General features: G+C 35.9%; 1 protein-coding gene across 4 annotated transcripts in view; it reads right to left on the reverse strand.

Moving 5' to 3' along the window:
• Positions 1–18,187, reverse strand: part of SCLT1 (sodium channel and clathrin linker 1) — a 258,454-nt gene that overhangs the window by 73,352 nt on the left and 166,915 nt on the right. For all 4 annotated transcript variants that reach the window (XR_004480803.2, XM_049709469.1, XM_033419426.2 and 1 more), the window contains exons 15-17: positions 14,375–14,449; positions 12,329–12,474; positions 4,591–4,783 (exon numbers count right to left, since the gene is read on the reverse strand). Coding sequence is in view for 3 of the 4 variants with exons in the window: in XM_049709469.1 (XP_049565426.1) it covers positions 4,591–4,783; positions 12,329–12,474; positions 14,375–14,449 (414 nt within the window). In the remaining variant the exon portion in view is untranslated. The remainder of the gene's footprint in view (positions 1–4,590; positions 4,784–12,328; positions 12,475–14,374; positions 14,450–18,187) is intronic.

Consider the following 18,187-nt stretch of genomic DNA (forward strand, 5'->3'; position numbering starts at 1 on the left):
AACTACCTATTACCATACTTCAGGCAACTGAGGAAATAGTTAAATAGTTACAAGAACAATTTCTTTGGTGCACTCTCAGGCCATCTTTATCTTGCTACACTAAAGAAATATTATAAAGAATATCTATCTTGTGATATTCTAATGTGATTTAAAAATGGTGACAGCTGGAATGACTTCTAGTGATTGACTAAATATGGCTGCTTTTAAACTCAAAAAAGAATGAATAAGGAACTCGATTTTACCAATTCAAAAACACCAAAGAAAACTCAACAACAGCTAAACCCATGGCTCATGGGGGAAAACTGCAAACATCCTGTCCTCACTACCCCTGCTAAATGCAACAACTTCCTAAAACTCTTAAATTTGCTTTCTCAAATGGTACACAAGTAGAAATTTGACTTTATAAACACTGGCACTGGAAAAAACAACTTTGGATTTATTAATTGTGTATTATATTACTGCTGTGCAAGCCTCCTGAAGCTCCGTGACTCTGCTCGATTTAAACAATTTTTGAATTACTGAATTCTACAAATTTAGAATTGAATATCCTTCCCTGCCTCAATCTCCACTTTCTCTGGAGAAGCCATGGTTCTGACATCTTAAGTGGAAGTATTTAATTCTGTCTCTGTCTCTCTCACACATGTATTAAAAACTGATCTATGCATCTATATAGCTTTAGCACTCTTCCTGCCTACTTAACTCCCCATTTCCAATTGGAAAATCTATTTGCAGTTTGACAAGCTTTTTTCTACCGTCCTTCATGATAACCTGTCTCTAATTCTACAAGCTTGTATTATGCTACTATTCCCTTCTTTTTCTTTGTTTCTGCCACAATGCCTTCTCATTCTTGGGTCTTTTCACATGTTGTTCCCTTTCCCTGGAATAATCTTTCCCCTCCTGCTTATCTTAGTTATCTCTAGTCAGCTTTTAGAATTCAGCTCAATTATTGATCCTACAGGGAAATTCTCTTACCATCTATCTAGAAAAAGCTCTCATAGTGCCCTACGCTTTTCCTAAAGGGCATTTATTAGTTTGCAAAGATACATTTAGTTTTCCCACCTCCATGCAAATAAGTTTTTAAGGATGGGGACCATGTGTTTTTTGTTTACTATTACATTTTCAGCACCTGAATCATAGTAAGGATGTCAAAACATATCTGTAGACTGAATAAATGATAGCTTTCTGGTATCAAAATTTAGTCTTCAAACAAACCCCAGATCCTTCAGCTGATGCAATTCCGATTGTTAAACTGGACAGGTCTACGCTGATGTTGGAAGGATAAGGACCAAAACAACCATGTCTTCTATAACAACAAAAGTCCTACTAATGATTCAATTCAGAATGTTGGGTTGGGAAAAAGGATTTATGGTCTCCTTCCCTTCTTCTTTTGTGTCCTTCCTCTGCAGAAAACTACTCAAAAGTAGACAAGATTGCTAAAAACTATCCATTTCCTAATTTTATATTTTTATGAGGGGTATTCATACCACAGAGATATGGAGATCCTTTTCAGAAAGAAGGGAGGAGGAGTTAGGAAAAGAGAAAGCTGGGGCGGAAAGGACAGCAGTGGCTTTAAGATCAAATGAAAACTTCATATAATAAGTTGTTAAGGTTCTCAGCCAACCGACCTCTCAACATCCAACTGTCTTGATCTTTTTGGCTCCTTTCAGTTTATCTATGAAAGATCACACTCTTTTTTCAAGGAGGAGAAAAGCTGCAAAGTGTAGCACTAGATTCCTATGTTGTCAAAGAAGGAATCGGCTACAAAGGAGAAATTTATCTGACAGCCCTCCTCCATAAAATAGAATTACAGCTATCTAGCTGGTTCAGAACTTTTGTCCCTTATTTACCAATGATGCTTCTCTTAAGCTAGATGCAGACTTGGCACAAAGGGAGCATTTTTGGTAGATAAGCTTTCTGTCATCTTTTTGTTTTCCAAGAAACATCAGTTACTATCCTGAATGGTTAAAGATAGAACAGGTGCAGTATCAAGTGGGGAAATTCATCATTAATAGTTTTTAGTTATTAATCCATATGAAATTTAAAACATAAGATGAAGATTTAACATTTTTTCACTGAAGTACATTGACTTTTTTTTTTAATTATGTAAATGTTTCAGTGTGGAAACTTTCAAGCATACACAAAATAGAAAGACTATTACAATGAATCTCTATACGCTTATCACCAGCTTCTATAATCATCAAACCCATAGCCACTCCTGTTCTATCTATAATCCTACCCACTTTTCTCTGCCAAGATTTATTTCTCTCTCTCTTACAATGAAGTACATGAATCTTAAGGATACAACCAACTTTTACATGTATACTGACATACCAGAGTCACAACCCAGATTTAGGTACCACAGGAGGCTCTCTCACATGCCCTTCTAATCAATATTCACCCACCTACAATGTAACCATTATTCTGATCCCATCCTTATAGGTAATTATGCCCATTCTTCACTTTCATATAATGAAATTAATAGACTATAAGCTTTTTTATGTCTGGCTTCTTTGTCCAACATTATGTCTGTGAGACTCACCCACCATTGCTTATAGACATAGTTCTTTTTTTTCTTCTATTCCCATACGTGAACATACCACAGTTTATTTATATCGTCTCATGTTGATGGACATTTGAGTTATTTTCAGTGTTTTGATATGATTAAAACTTCTATGGATATTCTTATACACACGTTTTGATGAACACAAGCACTCATACCTGTTGGGTATGTAGCCAGTATTATTATTATTTGGCATAGTATGCATGTATGTCCAGCTTTAAAAGATACTGCCAAATGGTGGTTGTACCAATTTACACTCCCCAAAATAACATGAAACTACCAGCTGTTTTACAACTTTGTCAAGACTTGATATTGTCAGTTTTAAAATTTTAGCCATTCTGGTAGCTATGCAGTAGTACCTCATTATAGGTTTAATTATATTTCCCTGACAGATAATGAAGTTGAACATTTTTTCATATATTCTCTTTTATAAAGCGTCTATTTAATTCTTTTGCCGTTTTTGGAAATGGGGTGTCTGTTTTCTCCTGATTGTTAAACGTTTTTTCCTTATTAATTATTTCCTTATTAATTGGTGAAAGTTTTTATATTCTAGAAATGAATCCTTTTTTTTTTTTTGGTTGTATGTATTATAAATTCTTTCTTCCACTTTTCACTCTCTCAATGGTGTCTCTTTTGGATGACTTAAAAATCTTAATTTTAATGAAATCCAATTCATCTATCTTTTCATTATAATCAGTTCTCTTTGTGTTGTTTAAGAAATTCTTTCTTAAGGTCATGAAGATTTTCTCCTTAAGTTCCATCATTTAATATTTCACATTTAGGTCTACAAGACAGCTCAAATTAATTTAAATGTATGGTGTGATATAGGGGTCAAGGTTTATTTTTAAAATATGGACCCAGCTGATCTATTATTATTGTAGCATGATTTACTGTAAAGATCTAGCATTATCTGTCATAAAGATAATTCTTTCCCTATTGAACTTCCGTGGTGCCTTTGTTATAAATGAGGTGATTATGAAAAGTGGGTTTGTTCCTGGACTTTATTTTGTTCCATTGATCAGGTCGATTATTCTTATATAGATTACACACTATCTTAGTTACTATACCTTTATATCAAGTCTTGATGTCTGGTAGTATGACTTTGCCCCTTTGTTTTTCAAAGATTTCTCATAGTCTAAAGCACAAAGCACAAGCTTCTTTGCATATGTAAGGGTCTCTTTCAGAGTTCAAGCTTTTATAAATAATCACAGTGTTTGATACTTGCAAAAGGAGGCATTCAATAAATATACACTGATATGAATTAGGTTGGAATGTGAGTTCTTATGAGAGCTCATAATAACAAGAAAAAAGTGAAACATTAATGTTACTACCCCATATCCTTACTACAAAACTGGAAAATATAGCGCTTTATCATAAAGAGTTAATGCCACTTTTTACAAAAGTCACGTGGAATGGGGAAAGGCAAGCAACATGTTGATGGTGATACCTGTGCTTGAAACTCCCTCAAACAGGTTATCATGTTCCTATTGCCAAACCATGTAAGCATTAGAGTAAAGAAGGGGGGAAGGAGAGAGAAAATAAAAGGGAATTTTCTTCCAGAGGAGATTTTCGTCCCTTGCTTTCTTCCTGTCATGGAATTTTTAGACTACCTATGAGGGGTTCTCAGAGCATACTGACGTACCATCCGCTATACAGCTAGTTTTAAGAGTTCTGTTTTCGAGAGGCTATTATGGAGGGAAAAGACAGGACGGCAGTCCGTGAAGTTATCTAATCTATAGTTTTGCTAGCACTGCTTAAATTGCTTTGGCAGGAATATCAGTGCATTTCATGGTTGGAAAAGAACTTTTTTGTGTGTGAATAGTGAAAGCAATCATTTTCAAGTATGCTTGCCAAGTTCTACAATAAAGAAAAGACTGGCTAACACTCTGCATTATGATTTAGTGCTATCTGATGAGAAGGCAAAAAAAAAAAAAAAAGACCTTAAAAATGTTCTACTAGGTCTCTGTAAATATTCTCTATATTTTGATTTTCACAAGTACACATTTAATTCTAACTAGTTCTGAAAACACCTTTAATTTGGCTTTTTTTTGAGCCTCGAGAGCAATCTTTCTTAAATCCTCAGTCTGTTTCTGTAACTGTTCATTTTCCTGCTGAAGTTTCAGCCTTTGTTCACTGACAAATCCACAGTTCTCTCTCTCAGACTCCAATACATTTTGAAGTTTCTGAATCATTTCTTGGCAACGTGATATCTCTTCCGCGGAACTGAATAAAAAAAAAAAAACAAAATTTCATTAAGTTTAACTTAATGAAATGCAATAGAAGTCAAGAAGTCTGTCTATATGTTATACTGTAGACCTGTTTTCTTTGTTCTGAGCCATTTCTCCTCACTATAGACTTAAACTATGTGGTTTCACAATGTTACGTTACACCAGGCAAGTACGTTCAATTTAAGCAATCTTAACTAAGAACAGATAAGCTGAACTGTTATCACTCACCTAGAAAGTCAATGTGAAACCTCTTTCAAATTTTTACTAACACTGAGAATCACTGTGTAAAGAGGACTTCAAGGGGACAAACTAAAGCTAATGGTGAGGAAGGTGGAGTAGGTAATAGTCAAAACTCCTTTCATTATCAATCAACTCTGTAGGAAGACATTAGCTGACTACAATAAATTATGAATTATAATAAGACCCAATTCATATTTTCCTGTTACATGTCTTAGAAATGGTTTTTATAAACTTCTAGTTGTATAAACTTCTTGTTTTATCACAGGTTAAATAGGTTATATTTCTTGAACTTTCTCAACAATGGATTATTGAGTGACACAACCTCCAGACATGTATCTTGTTTCAATATACTGCTAATTTTTATTCCTATCTTTTAAATTTCCATCTTTTCAATCCCAGATAATCAAATACTGTGAACATTCCCTGGTCAATAGGTGTCACAGGGAATATAGAAGGTCCTTTACCCCCATAATACTTGTAGCCCCTTCTTTCCTATCTCAACCTCGGCTTATTCCTAATGGAATGATGGATCTAGGCAATGATCCTCAAAAAATGCTCAAGTCAGAGAGATGCTGAGATCAAAAACAACGACACATTATGTGCTTCCAAACAGGAGTCCAAAATATTACCATTTATAAAGCATTCTTACAAAAAAAGTGAAAGCTGAATCAGATCAAGCCTCTTGATTTAGTTGTTAGTTTTTAGGAACTGCATGGGGCAGGAAATAAGGTAAATGACACCACATATATGCATATAGGTAGAGGAAACTCTACAATACTAACAATACTCTACAATACTATCCAGTTTTCCAACAAATTATTTATAAGAAAAAAATAGAGAAAGGAGGAGATTCTTAGAGAAAAAAAAATATATACCCATCCCCATATGTACACATACACACACACACACACCACCTTTCCTTTATCCATTCTTCTGTCAACAGACACTTAGGCTGTTTCCATATCTTGGTTATTGTCAATAATACTGACTGCAATGAACATGGGAGTGCGGATATCTCTTTGAAACAATGATTTTGTTGCCTTTGGATCTATACCCAGAAATAGGATTGTTGGCTTATATGGTAGTTCTATTTTTAATGTTTTGAGGCACCTCCATACTGTTTTCCATAGTGGCTGTACTAATTTACATTTTCACCAACAGCGTAGAAGGGTTCTCCCTTCTCCACATTCTTGCCAACACTTGTTATCTTTTGTCTTTTTGACAAAGGCCATCCTAACAGGTGTGAGGTAATACCTCACTGTGGGTTTGATTTGCATTTCCCTGATAATAAGTGATGATGAGTACCTTTTGATATATCTATTGGCTGTCTAAGTCTTCTTCTGGGAAAAATCTGTTCAGGTCTTTTGCCTAATTTATGTGTTTTTTTCTTTTTTTTTTTGCTCTTAAGTTTCTTACATATTTTGGATATTAACTCCATATCAGATGTATTAATGGCAAACATTTTTCCTATGTCATAGGTTGTCTCTTCACTCTGTTGACTGTTTTCTTTGCTATGCAGAAAGTTCTTAGTTTGATGTAATTCCACTGGTATATTTTTGCTTTTGTTACCTGTACTTGTGGGGTCATATTCAAAAAATCCACTGCCAAGACCAACGTCAAGAAGCTTTTTCCCTATGTTTTCTTCTGGTAATTTTATAGCTTCAGAACATACATTTAAGCCTTTAATCCATTATAACCTTATTTTTGTACATGGTGTGACATACGGTCCAATTTTTCTTCTTCATGTGGATATCCAGTTTTCCCAGCACCATTTATTGAACAGACTATCCTTTCTCCATTTGTGTTCTTGGCACCCCTGTCAAAGATCTATTGACTACAAATGTGTGTATTTATTTCTGCACTCTCTACTCTGTGCCATAATCTATACATCTGTTTTATGCCAGTATTGTACTGTTTTGATTACTAAAGCTTTGTTAATATATTTTGAAATTAGGAAGTGTGATGCATCCAGTTTTTTGTTCTTGCTCCAGACTGCTTTGGCTATTCAGAGTCTTTTGAGGTTCATTATGAATTTTAGGACTTTTTTCTATTTCTGTGAAAACACCATTGAAAATCTGATAGGGATTTTATTGAATCTATAGATGGCTTTGTGTAGTATGGACATTTTAACATTATTGCTTCGTTCAATTTATAAACACATCTTTATATTTATTTGTGACTTTGTCAACTTACTTCCTCAATGTTTTTTAGATTTCAGTGTACAGGTTTTTCACTTCCTTGGTTATAAATTCATTCTAAGCATTTTATTCTTTTTGGTGGTATTGTAAATGGAATTGTTAATTTCTTTTTCATATAGTTTGTTGTTAGTAAATTCATGTATTTGTTCTAATGGCTTTGTGGTTGAGTCTCCAGTTTTCAATATATGGGATCATGTCATCTGTAAACAAAGACAATTTTACTTCTCTTCCAATTTAGATACATTTTGTATTTTCTTCTTGTCTAATTTCTCTAAGACATACGGTACTATATTGAATAGAAGTGGCAAGAGTGGGCACTCCTGTCTTTTTCACGATCTTTAAAAAAAACCTTTCAGCTTTTTACCACTGGGTATGACATTAGTTGTGGGCTTGTTATATAGGGCCTTTACTATGTTGAGGAACATTTCTTCTACATCTAATTTGTTGAGAGTTTTTATTATGAATTATATTTTGTGAAATGCTTTTTCTGTATCTATTGAAATGATCATACGAATTTTATCCCTTATTCTTTAATGTGGTGTTGTATCACATTTATTGATCTGTGTATGTCAAAAGCATCCTTGCATCCTACGTTTTAATCCTACTATGATCCTTTTAATACACTCTTGAATTTTTCTTTTTAGGATTTTTGCATTTATGTTCATCAGGGATATTAGCCTGTAATTTTATTTTCTTATGTATCTTTGTCTTGCTTTGGTATCAGAGTAATGTTGGCTTCGTAAAATGAGTTTGGAAATGTTCTCTCTTTTTCAATTTTATGAAAGAGCTTAAGAAGGACTGGCAGCATTAAATCTTCTTTAAATGTTTGGTAGAATTCATCAGTGAAGCCATCTGGTTCTGCATGTTTCAAAAATCCAAGGAGGTTTTTGATTACTGATTCAGTCTCCTTAAGAGTAACTGGTCTGTTCAGATTTTCTATTTCTCGTATGGTTGTATGTTTCTAGTAATTTATCCATTTCTTCATGGTTGTCCTACTTGTTGGCATATCATTGTTCATAGTAGTCTCCTATGGTCTTTATATTTGTGTGGTATCAGTGGTAATGTGTCCTCTTTTATTTCTGATTTTTATTTATTGAATTTTCTCTCTTTTTTTCTTAGTCTAGTTACAGGGTTGTCAATTTTGTTTATCTTTTTAAAACACCGAGTCTTAGTTTGGTTGATCTTTTCTATTTTTAAAAAAAATTCTCTATTTCTGCTCTAATCTTTGTCATTTCCTTCCTTCTCCTAACTTTGGGCTTAGTTTTTTCTTCTTTTTCTAGGTCCTTAAGGTGTAAAGTTGGGTTGTTTATTTGAGATCTTTCTTTTCTTAATGTAGGGCATTTATCACTGTAAACTTTCCTTTAAGAACTGGTTTTGCTGCATCCCATAAGTTTGGTATATTTTGTTTCTATTTTTGTCTCAAGATATTTATTGATTTCCTGTTTGATTTCTTCTTTGACCCACTGGTGTGATATTTAATTTCCACCTATTTGTTAATATTTCAATTTTTCTCCTGTTACTGCATTTCAGTTTCATACCATTGTGATTGGAAAAGATACTTGATATAATTTCAATCTTCTTAAATTTGCTAAGACTTACATTGTGGCCTATCATATGATCTATTCTGGAGAATGTTCTGTGCATGCTTGAGAAGAATGTGTACTGTGTTGCTGTTGTATAGAATCTTGTTAGGTCTTTTGTTCTTTAGCATTGCTCAAATGTGCTGTTTTCTTATTGATTTTCTGTCTGGATGATCTACCTATTGTTGAAAGTGAGGTATTAAAGTTCCTTAGTATCATTGTTTGCTCTCTATTTCTCCCTTCAGTTGTTAATATTTGCTTTATTATACTTAGGTGCTCCGATGTTGAGTGCATATAGTGTTATGATTGCTATTTTCTCTTGACAAATTAACCCTTTTATCATTATAAAATGACCATCTTTGGTCTTGTGACAGTTTTTTACTTAAAGTCTACTTTGTCTGATATAAGACACCCTGCTATCTTTTGGGTACCCATTTGCATGGACTATCTTTTGCCATCCTGTAACTGTTAGTCTATGTGTTTCCTCATATTTAAAATCAGTCCCTGGTAGGCAGTGTATAGCTGGAACTTGATTTTTAATCCATTGAGCCTCTCTATGTATTTTGATTGGAGAATTTAATCCACTTACATTAAAAGTCATTATTAATAAGTAAGGACATAACTATTGCCATATTGTTAATTGTTTTGTTTTGTAGTTCCTTGGTTCCTTTATTACTATTTTGTTGTCTTCTTGTTGATTTTTGTACTATGCTTTCATTCTCTTATCGTTTGTGTACCTATTACACATCTATTCTTTGTGATTGGCATGAGGCTTACGTGAAACATCTTAGAGTTAGTCTATTTTAACCTGGTAACAACGTAACTTCAATCACATAACAATCTCTACAATTTTACTTCTCTGCTCTCTCACATTTTATGTTACTGATGTATAATTTACATCTTTTTATACTGTATATCCATTGACACATTATTGTACCTACTGTTATTCAAAAAATTTATCTTTTAACTTCTATACCAGAGTTAAAAGTGATTATGTACCACCATTACAGTGTTAGAGTATTCTGAATTTGACTATATACTTATCTTTACGACTAAAGGTTTATACTTTGTTTTTACGTTGCTAATTAGTGTCCTTTCATTTCAACTTGAAAAACTCCCTTTATTATTTCTTGTACAGTTAAGTCTAGTGTGATGAACTTCCTTTTGATCTCTTTTTTTCTGGGAAAGTTTTTATCTCTACTTTGTTTCTGATGGAGAGCTTTGCTGAGTATAGTATTCTTGATTCCTAGTTTTTTGTTTCAGCACTTCGAATATATTATGCCACTCTCTCTTGGCCTGCAAGATTTCTTCTGAGAAATCCATTGATAGTTTTATGCAGGGGTTGAGGGAGTCCCTTGTATGTGATGAGTCCCTTTTCTCTTCCTGTTTTCAAATTCTGTTTTCTTTGACTTTTGACATTTTGATTATAATGTGTCAAATGAAGCTCTTGATGTTCACTCTATTTGTTGTTCTTTGGTCATCATGGATCTGGATATTCATTACTCTCCCCAGATCTGGGAAGTTTTCTGTTATTATTTCTTTAAATAAACTTTCTACCCCTTTCTCATTCTTTGCTCCTTCCAGGATTTTCATAATGTGGATACTCATTCGCTTCAAGATGTCCCATAAATCATGTAGGTTATCTTCACTCTTTTTTCATTCTTTTTTCTTTTCTTCTCACTGCATGATTTCAAATGACCAGTCTTTGAGTTTGCCGATTTTTCTTCTGCATGACCAAGTCTGCTGATAAAGCTCTCTGTTGAATTTTTCAGTTCAATCACTGTATTCTTCAGCTCTAGGATTTCTGATTGGTTCTTTTATGGTTTCAATCTCTTTGTTAAACGTCTCATTTTGTTAATGTATTGTTCTCCTGATTTCATGTAGTTGACCATCTGTGTTCATTAAGCTCCTTAAGACAATTATTTTTAATTTTTTGTCTAGAAGTTCATGGATCTCCATTTGTTTTGCATTGATTACTAGAGCTTTATTAGTTTTCTTTGGTGGTGTGATGTTTGCTTGATTCTTTGTTGCTATCTGTGCATGTGAAGGAGCAGACTCCTCTTCCAGTCTTTAGACTGGTTTTGGCAGCTAAAGACCTTCTCCTGTCTTGTCTCAGAACTGATGGGACTGCCTCTGGGATCACAGCTAAGCGGGACTGAAACCATGTCATGTGGTTGTTGCCAGGTCCATGGTTGGCAGACCTGTAACCAGGGGTGCAGTCAGGTGTTGTGTCTGTTAGGATTCTAAGGTGCTCCTGTCATGTTCACTGGGCTGGACTATGGGCAGGCAGAACTGCTTCTGGACTGTGGTAGGGTGGGACTAGAGCTGGGTCACAGACTGTTTCAGGGATCATAGTCAGGTCTGAGGCCTGTAATGGGGGCATCTACAAGAGTGGCTTCTGCTGGGTCCCTTGGGTGAATCCCTGGCCATGTAAGACTGCCTCAAACTGTGGTAGAACAGGGCTGGATCCATGTCTTGTGGCTTTTGTTGGGTGTGCAGTCTGGTCCGTCACTGGCAGACTTGTTACCAGGGGCACAGTCAGGTGTGGCTTCCAATGGGTCCATTAGTGCTCCCGTGAGGTTACTGGGCTGGTTCCCGGATGGGCAGCATTATGTTCAGGCTGCAGGAGAGTGGAACCGGAGCTGGGTAATGGGAATGCTTTGGCGGCCACAGCCAGGTCTGAGGTTGGCAGGCCTATTACTGAGAGTACCTATAAGGGTTCCTTGGGAAGGAGCTAGGTGCGGGACTGGGCAAGGAGGGCTGGAGCCAAATCCACAGGAAGATGGGGCTGCTTTGGGTTCATAGATGGGACCACAGTTGGAGGGCCTGCCACTGGTGTGCAGGCCTGCCTCCTCATTTTTGGGCTCCACTAAGGCTTTGCAACCTCCTACCTGGATTCCAGTGCTCCCACAAAGGCATTTTTGTCTGTGGATGCCTGCCAAATATTTGTTTCTGTGGAGAGACGTGGGCTGGGGACCTCCTATTCTGCCATACTGCTGATAGCATTCCTCTTTTAAAATAACTATTAAACATATTCTGTAACAGAGATCAAAACTTCATTCAACTTAAGTAAGTTTTACTATAATAAGTAATACTCTGGGAGGAAAAGATAGAGAAATATTCAGAATGGATAGGCCAGATTATAAATTTATCATTTTAATAGGCAATGTAATAAATACAAATGATGGATTATTACTGAATATTCAATACCTCTAAACTGAGTATAAAAGCAATAATTATAAGCAAGCTACTGTAATAGCTGCATAGTTAGTATTCATAGTTAGTATGAAATGATCTTATGAACATCCTATTTAACTGCCAGAAACAAGAAACTTAAAATAAAATGGTACAGTACTGTATCTTTTCTTCCTGAAGAAATTAGTTTTCAAAAATAATCTTGAAAAGGAATTCTATTTGGTGCTAAAACGTCTTTTTTCAACATAAGATATAATTATGAGTACTATAAAAACTAAAAAATCTCAAAAATTGTATGAATTCTGAAAATCCAAAAGAATAACTTACTTTATTTCAAGTTGTTTGATTTTATTTTCTGCTGTCTTAAGTCTTAGCTGAAGATCATCTTTTGAACGTTCTGCAACCAGGCATCTTTGGTGCATTTCTTCTAGTTTTCTGTAATCATTTTCATTTATTCTGCCTTCAAGGTAAATCTGCAGAAGAGGCTTATATGTATAATACTTTGCACAAGGAAATTATCTTAAGAAATTATACAGTTTAGAAACTGAAATAAATGATGAGAAAGAAAAACTCATGATCATGTGTTCATCTGTCCCATTGTAACATTAGAATATATCAGTAATTAATTTTGGTTGTTTCACATTTACAAAATAAAATGCTGAAAACTGACATATAAAGTAATTGCTTATTTTTTGAAATTATTCAGGCTCATTATACCATTCAAATAGTTTTAATAAATGCTAGAAAGAAATATAAAATAGCTGAAATTAAAAAGATACTCTAAATGTTACCACTTGGAGACAACTGCTTTGATTCTTTGATGACCACTTTTAAGACAATTCTGTATTGCAATATTCAAAAGTACAGACACATACTGTGGTACAATGAGTAGAACTATCTGAAAGTGAGTCCAGAATCTCTAGGTTAACCAGAAAACGATCTAGCTGAAATGGGGGTTTCCCCTTCCCTAGCAGAAGTGGTTGTATTCAAGCTCTGCTTCCTGTGAGACTGGGCTTCCACCTATGACAGAGAGGCTGTAGCATCCCATGAACTGCAAGGTCTCCAGGTGCTAGGCAGTTCACATTTTCAGACACACCCTACACACAGGTACCCTCCAATCCAGAATGCTTGGCCAAGTAACCTGTGTTTTCTCCCACTGACAAGACTGCTTTGTCACTCCTGCTCTACAAAAAGACAGAGTATCAAAATGTCAATGTCCTGCTACTAAAATACAGACCTATACTGCAGGACCAGCAGTATTTTGACTATAGCATACTTGTCTGTGGAACAGTGGGAGAAGAGAAAGCTGTGACTTCTCTTTACCTGTTGCCTTTAGTCTTGTAGGTTTTACATTTCCCCAATAAAGCCTATTCCTTAACCTATGCCATGTGATATTAAAAAAATTCATCCCAAACCCTGATGGCAGGTCCAATCTAAATGGGACCTAGCCCTATTCCATAACAGAGGGAAACTCAGAAGGGATCAACCTTGTAGGAGTGGTGACCATGAACGGCCTACCCTGAACATAATATGTATATTTCTTTTTTTCTTCCCCCACAAATGGGATTATATACTATATTCTCCTTTGTAAATTACTCTTTTATTATCTGATGTTGTCATAATCTTTTATATCAATAATACAGATATAACACATTTTTTATAACACACAGCTCTTCTTTGAAAATCAAACTCTGACTCTACCATTTACTATTTTTTTAACATTGGGTAAATTACTTAACCTCTCTATGAAAGTTCCTAATGCAGCACCTAAAACACAATTTGATTTGCTGAATCAAATTTAGCTCTTTTTCTCCCCAAGGTATTTTAAAAGAGTGGGATATTTACTGCTAAATAAAAAGAGTTATCTAAGTAAGAAGTAAATTTCAAACTATAGACTCCTTGCAATATTCGTTCTCAAATGTCACTGGGGTAAATATTCTTTCTTAACTGTGATTAAAACTCTGTGTTTTTAAAAAGGTAAAAATCATAGCATTTTATAATTTTTTTGGTTATATATACTTTTTATATTTATAGATGGCCTACACCCAATAAGAGTTGGCAGAAAATTTAAAAAGAAGACAAAATAAAATTTAATATTGGGATGAGGTCTAAGCAAGGAATACAGTTACTTTGTAAAACTTATACCTTTAAGTAAAAAGTTCAAATAATGTGGCCACTCTTGTTAAGAAATGTATACAGGCAATACCAGTACTTAAATGCAGATTCTGAAAATATTCCAAGCAAATAAAAGCACTCACCAGGAGAATACTTATAATATAGGGGTTGCTAGTAGATAGTATGATGAAAGCAGACAGTAATGCTGAATACTTGCAGTTGGGTTTTAGGTAGTTATTTTTTCCTTTTTCTCTTTACCTTTTCTAGTTCTTCTTCCACTGCTTTTTTCTCCCTAATGCCTCGTTCAATTTGGCCTTGTTTTTCAGCACACTCCTATAAATTCAAATCATGTGGTAAATAAATATATTTGTAAAACCTTAAGAAAAATGGGGAAAAACAGAAAGGAAGATGATATGTTCATAATAAGAATACCACACTTACCCTATTTGTATAGCAGGACCATATTGATTATTAGGGGAAAAAAACAAAAACGAAAAACTCAAATCTTTAAAGAACTACCTATCTCAGGATTTCAGAGATCACCTCTGGCATAGAACGCCAAGAAGTTCTAAGTAAACATACTAGATGGAAAACAGAGGCTGAGGGATTCTGGGGAGAAAAAAATAAATGAGACCCCTTTCTCATATTACAGTTTTCCTTTTCATATACTCTTACCACATATTTTAAAAGGTAACATAGAACTAGACAGTGACACAACACCATAGGATAACCTATGGCCTAAAAGATGCATGGGTATAGAAATTCTAGAACAGTTAATTTTCTTTTGCAAAACTTATAAGCAGCCAGTAGACACAGTAAAAATGTTTCATTAACATGAACATAAAACATTTCTGACTCGAAAGGTTTTAATCAGTAAAAATCAAACAAGCATATCAATACTCAATAAATGTAAAATTTTGCAAATGAAACTAAAACTAAGAACAATCATTATAACGACTGGCTCTTCACAGCTATTTGTTTTTCTCTATTTTTGAGAATGGGTGTGGTTATTTTCTACTATTATGCGCTGGATGAACCTGCTTTGCTGACAGTACAGTGCTAATATTCAATTATCTTTATCATAACTTTATTTTACAGAAATACTATATAACAACATGTTTTTCAAGTTCAAAATAAGCTTCTAAATTATGATCCCAAATTAATGAACTCTGATTATAATGAAGATCTTTAAACCTATGTTGTAAATAAGATTATTAATCTAAATTTATCTTTTATTAAGATAGAACTGTTAGTGTATAAGATATATAACTTTATATTTTTTAACATCTTTATTGGAGTGTAACTGCTTTACAGTGGTGTGTTAGTTTCTGCTGTATAACAAGGTGAATCAGCTATACATATACATATATCCCCATATCCCCTCCCTCTTGCGTTTCCCTCCCACTCTCCCTATTCCACCCCTCTAGGTGAACACAGAGCACCAAGGTGATCTCCCTGTGCTATGCGGCTGCTTCCCACTAGCTATCTATTTTACGTTTGGTGGTGTATATATGTCCATGCCACTCTCTCACTTCATCCCAGCTTACCCCTTCCCCTCCCCGTGTCCTCAAGTCCATTCTCTAAGGCTGCATCTTTATTCCTGTCCTGACCCTAGGTTCTTCAGAACCATGTTTATTTTATTTTTTAGATTCCATATATATGAGTTAGCATATGGTATTAATTTTTCTCTTTCTGACATACTTCACTCTGTATGACAGTCTCTACATTCATTCACCTCACTACAAATAACTCAATTTTGTTTCTTTTTATGGCTGAGTAACATTCCATTGTATATATGTGCCACATCTTCATTATCCATTCATCTGTCAATGGACACTTAGGTTGCTTCCACGTCCTGGCTATTGTAAATAGTGCTGCAATGAATATTGTGCTACATGAATCTTTTTGAATTATGGTTTCCTCAGGGTAAGTGCACAGTAGTAGGATTGCTGGGTCATATGGTAGTTCTATTTGTAGTTTTTTAAGGAACCTCCATACTGTTCTCCATAGTGGCTGTATCAATTTACATTCCCACCAACAGTGCAAGAGTGTTCCCCTTTCTCCACACCCTCTCCAGGGTTTATTGTTTCTAGACTTTTTGATGATGGCCATTCTGACTGGTCTGAGGTGACCCCTCATTGTAGTTTTGATTTACATTTCTCTAATGATGAGTGATGTTGAGCATCCTTTTATGTACTTGTTGGCAAGCTGTACATCTTCTTTGGAGAAATGTCTATTTAGGTCTTCTGCCCATTTTTGGATTGGGTTGTTTCTTGGTATTGAGGTGATGAACTGCTTGTATATTCTGGAGATTAATCATTCATCAGCTGCTTCATTGGCAAATATTTTCTCCCATTCTGAGGGTTGTCTTTTTGTCTTGTTTATGGTTTCCTTTGCTGTGCAAAAGCTTTGAAGTTTCATTAGGTCCCATTTGTTTATTTTTGCTTTTATTTCCATTCCTCTAGGAGGTGGGTCAAAAAGGATCTTGCTGTGATCTATGTCATAGAGTGTTCTGCCTACATTTTCCTCTAAGAGTTTTATAGTGTCTGTCCTAACATTTAGGTCTTTAATCCATTTTGAGTTTATTTTTGTGTATGGTGTTAGGGAGTGTTGTAGCTTCATTCTTTTACATGTAGCTGTCCAGTTTTCCCAGCACCACTTATTGAAGAGGTTGTCTTCTCCACTGTATATTATCTTTATCAAAGATAAGGTGATCATATGTACGTGGGTTTATCTCTGGGTATTCTACCCTGTTCCATTGATCTATACTTCTGTTTTTGTGCCAGTACCATACTGTCTTCTTTACTATAGCTTTGTACTATAGTCTGAAGTCAGGAAGCCTAAGTCCTCCAGCTCTGTTTTCCTTTCTCAAGATTGCTTTGGCTATTCGGGGTCTTTTCTATTTCCATACACATTGTGAAACTTTTTGTTCTAGTTCTGTGAAAAATGCCATTGGTACTTTGACAGGGATTGCATTCAATCTGTAGATTGCTTGGGGTAGTAGAGTCATTTTCACAATGTTGATTCTTCCAGTCCAAGAACATGGTATATCGAGATTCTGGGAGGGCTCACGCCAAGGAGTACTTCCCAGAACTTCTGCTGCCAGTGTCCTTGTCCACACAGTGAGCCATAGCCATCCCTCGTCTCTGCCGAAGACCCTCCAACACTAGCAGATCTTTTGCAAGGACGTGAGCCTCTGTCAACATCTGGCACTCTCATCCCTACCCAGAACCATACCCAGAGGCCTCAGGATATGACCACAGTACATCTGGCAGGAGCAGCGGAAGGCTCCTTTCCTGACACCCAAGGTGGCTTGAATAGCATGCCACAGAGGTGTTTATCCAGTGAAGAACCTATAGTCAGAAAACATATCTTCAGTAGTCTGTGTTTGAAAACGTTAATATTCAAATGCAACAATATTGCATTGGTTTTCAATGTCTGGCTTTTTCTTGTAACCAGTGAGTCATCAAGGCTTGCAGTCCTTGCAGAGAAGTACACTAAAGATTAAGAATACTAAAGTTGGATCATCACGTCGCAGCGTTTTTCATCAAGATGCATCAGAAATATATCTACACATGGAACAACTCCTACAGAACACCTACTGAATGCTGGAAGAAGACCTCAGACCTCCAAAAAGGCAAGAAACTCCCCACGTACCTGGGTAGGGCAAAAGAAAAAAGAATAAACAGAAACAAAAGAACAAGGATGGGACCTGCACCAGTGGGAGGGAGCTGTGAAGGAGGAAAGGTTTCCATACACTAGGAAGCCCCTTCCCGGGCGGAGACTGCAGGTGGCAGAGGGGGAAATCTTTGGAACCATGGAGGAGAGCACAGCAACAGGGGTGCGGAGGGCAAAGCGGGGAGATTCCTGCAGAGGATCGGTGCTGACCAGCACTCACCAGCCCGAGAGGCTTGTCTGCTCACCCACTGGGGCAGGCGGGGCAGAGAGCTGAGGCTCGGGCTTTGGTCCGAGCACAGGGAGAGGACTGGCGGCGTGAACACAGCCTGAAGGGGTTAGTGCACCACGGCTAGCCGGGAGGGAGTCCGGGGAAAAGTCTGGACCTGCTGAAGA

This window comes from Orcinus orca, chromosome 4 (assembly GCF_937001465.1).
Source record: "Orcinus orca chromosome 4, mOrcOrc1.1, whole genome shotgun sequence".
In the NCBI taxonomy this organism is placed as follows: Eukaryota; Metazoa; Chordata; class Mammalia; order Artiodactyla; family Delphinidae; genus Orcinus; species Orcinus orca.